The sequence below is a fragment of the Chaetura pelagica genome, unplaced genomic scaffold (genome assembly GCF_000747805.2).
Source record: "Chaetura pelagica isolate M959 unplaced genomic scaffold, ChaPel_1.0 scaffold352, whole genome shotgun sequence".
In the NCBI taxonomy this organism is placed as follows: domain Eukaryota; kingdom Metazoa; phylum Chordata; class Aves; order Apodiformes; family Apodidae; genus Chaetura; species Chaetura pelagica.
In genome coordinates this window covers 79,751-81,467 of record NW_009952373.1, presented here as the reverse complement: position 1 = coordinate 81,467, position 1,717 = coordinate 79,751, and the positions used below count along the sequence as shown (strand labels likewise).

General features: G+C 57.5%; 1 protein-coding gene across 1 annotated transcript in view; it reads left to right on the top strand.

Moving 5' to 3' along the window:
- FBXO41 (F-box protein 41) overlaps window positions 1-1,717 on the top strand; it is a gene marked incomplete at its 5' end in the record, with an annotated part of 16,046 nt that overhangs the window by 11,629 nt on the left and 2,700 nt on the right. Inside the window, 3 exons of the mRNA XM_010008132.1 lie at window positions 3-114; window positions 344-502; window positions 1,201-1,316. Coding sequence (XP_010006434.1) covers window positions 3-114; window positions 344-502; window positions 1,201-1,316 — 387 coding nt within the window. The remainder of the gene's footprint in view (window positions 1-2; window positions 115-343; window positions 503-1,200; window positions 1,317-1,717) is intronic.

Genomic DNA, 1,717 nt, shown 5'->3' with positions numbered 1-1,717 from the left:
AGCCAACGCGGTTCGGCAACCGCTGCCTCCAGATGATCGGACGGTGCTGGCCCCACCTGCGGGCACTGGGCATTGGAGGGGCAGGCTGTGGTGTCCAGGGATTGGCCTCCTTAGGTAGGCAGCTCTCCTCTGGTGGGACAAGGAGAAGGGGACCTTGCTGGAGGCAGGGTGTACCCCTAGGAGATGCCCTACAGGGGAATCTCGACGGAGAAGCCCAGCGCAAGGACCAGGGGTGCACCCTGCCCCTCCTTGCTGCCACCCATCCCTCCAACCACCCCGTTCCCATTGGTTGTCTTCATCCCTTCTCCATGGGGTCCTGATGGTGGATGCTCTGTCCTTCCAGCCCGAAACTGCATGAGGCTTCAGGTCCTGGAGCTGGACCATGTGGCCGAGATCAACCAGGAGGTTGCTGCAGAGATGTGTCGAGAGGGGCTGAAGGGGCTGGAGATGCTGGTGCTGACCTCCACGCCTGTCACCCCCAAAGCCCTGCTGCACTTCAACAGTGAGTAGCCATGGCAGGAGTGCACCATCCACTGACCAAAAGGCCACCAGCTATTGAGGTCCATCAAGCAGCCCCTGCCTCCCAGCCCCACCTACAGGAACCCACCAACACTAGAAGGGGCTGGGAGCTCCATGGTGGAAGGTTTCAAAGATGGGGTCTAACCAACAGCCCCCTGCTAAGGAGGGAAGAGCTGATCTTGCCTTGGGCCACAGGGAGGATGGAGACACCTCCTCCATGCTCTCCTCAGTGTGATGGAGGCCTCAGTGTCTGTGGCACACCTGGGGTTCCCCCTGGTGTCTCTGAGCTGAGAGTCACCCTGTTCACTGAAGCTCTTTGTCAGGTTGGGAGCTTCAGGGGGAAAGAGGTCCACAGCCAGAAGGACAGCCTGTTGGAGGTGCATTTCCTGCTGGTCATGGCACACGTGACAGTGGTTGGACTTGCTGGGAACCCATCCCTCTGGGTGGAAGAGTAAGGGTTTCCCAAGGAATCAGTGAAACTGCTGATTTGGGATAGGACAATCGGGGACCATCTTGCAGACCATCCTCCCTACAGAGGTCTTGGTCACCAAGACTGGGTCTCCTTCACCTTCAGAGTGAGGTTTCCCCAGATGCAAAAGGCCTTGAGGAGGACTCTGTGGGTTTTAGGGTCCATCCTGGCTGTGGAGAGGATGTCCCCCCACCAGGTGTTTCTGCCCTCAGGTGTGTGCCGGAACCTGAAGTCCATCGTGGTGCAGGTGGGCATTGTGGACTACTTCAAGGAACCTCACAGCCCTGAAGCCAAGAAGATGTTTGAAGAAATGGTGAACAAACTCCAGGTAAGGGATGCCATACCCAGGTCACCCGTGTGTCCCCAGTCTCATGTCGGACCCCTGAGGACAAATTCTTGCCCACCACTGTTCCCTGGGGACACAAATGGGCTGTTGCCTCCTCCTTGGGACTACCTGCTTGGTGAACACCATCGAGTGGTTGAAAATCCACTCATGAAAGCAGAAATGGGGTTAATTTTAGCTGGGCTGAGTTGCAGACCTTGCTTAGCTTGTGGTGCTCAGCAGGGCCTGGGCTGTCCCTGAGCTCTTCAGGGTCTCCAGGGAAGACACCTCCATCTGTGTCCAAGGGGAAAAATAGGTCAATAGGTGCCTCCATCTCATGCCATCCTCTGGTTGGCTTCATCCTGCAGCAGGTTGGGCTCCCATGGGGGTGTCAGGTGAACCTCCCA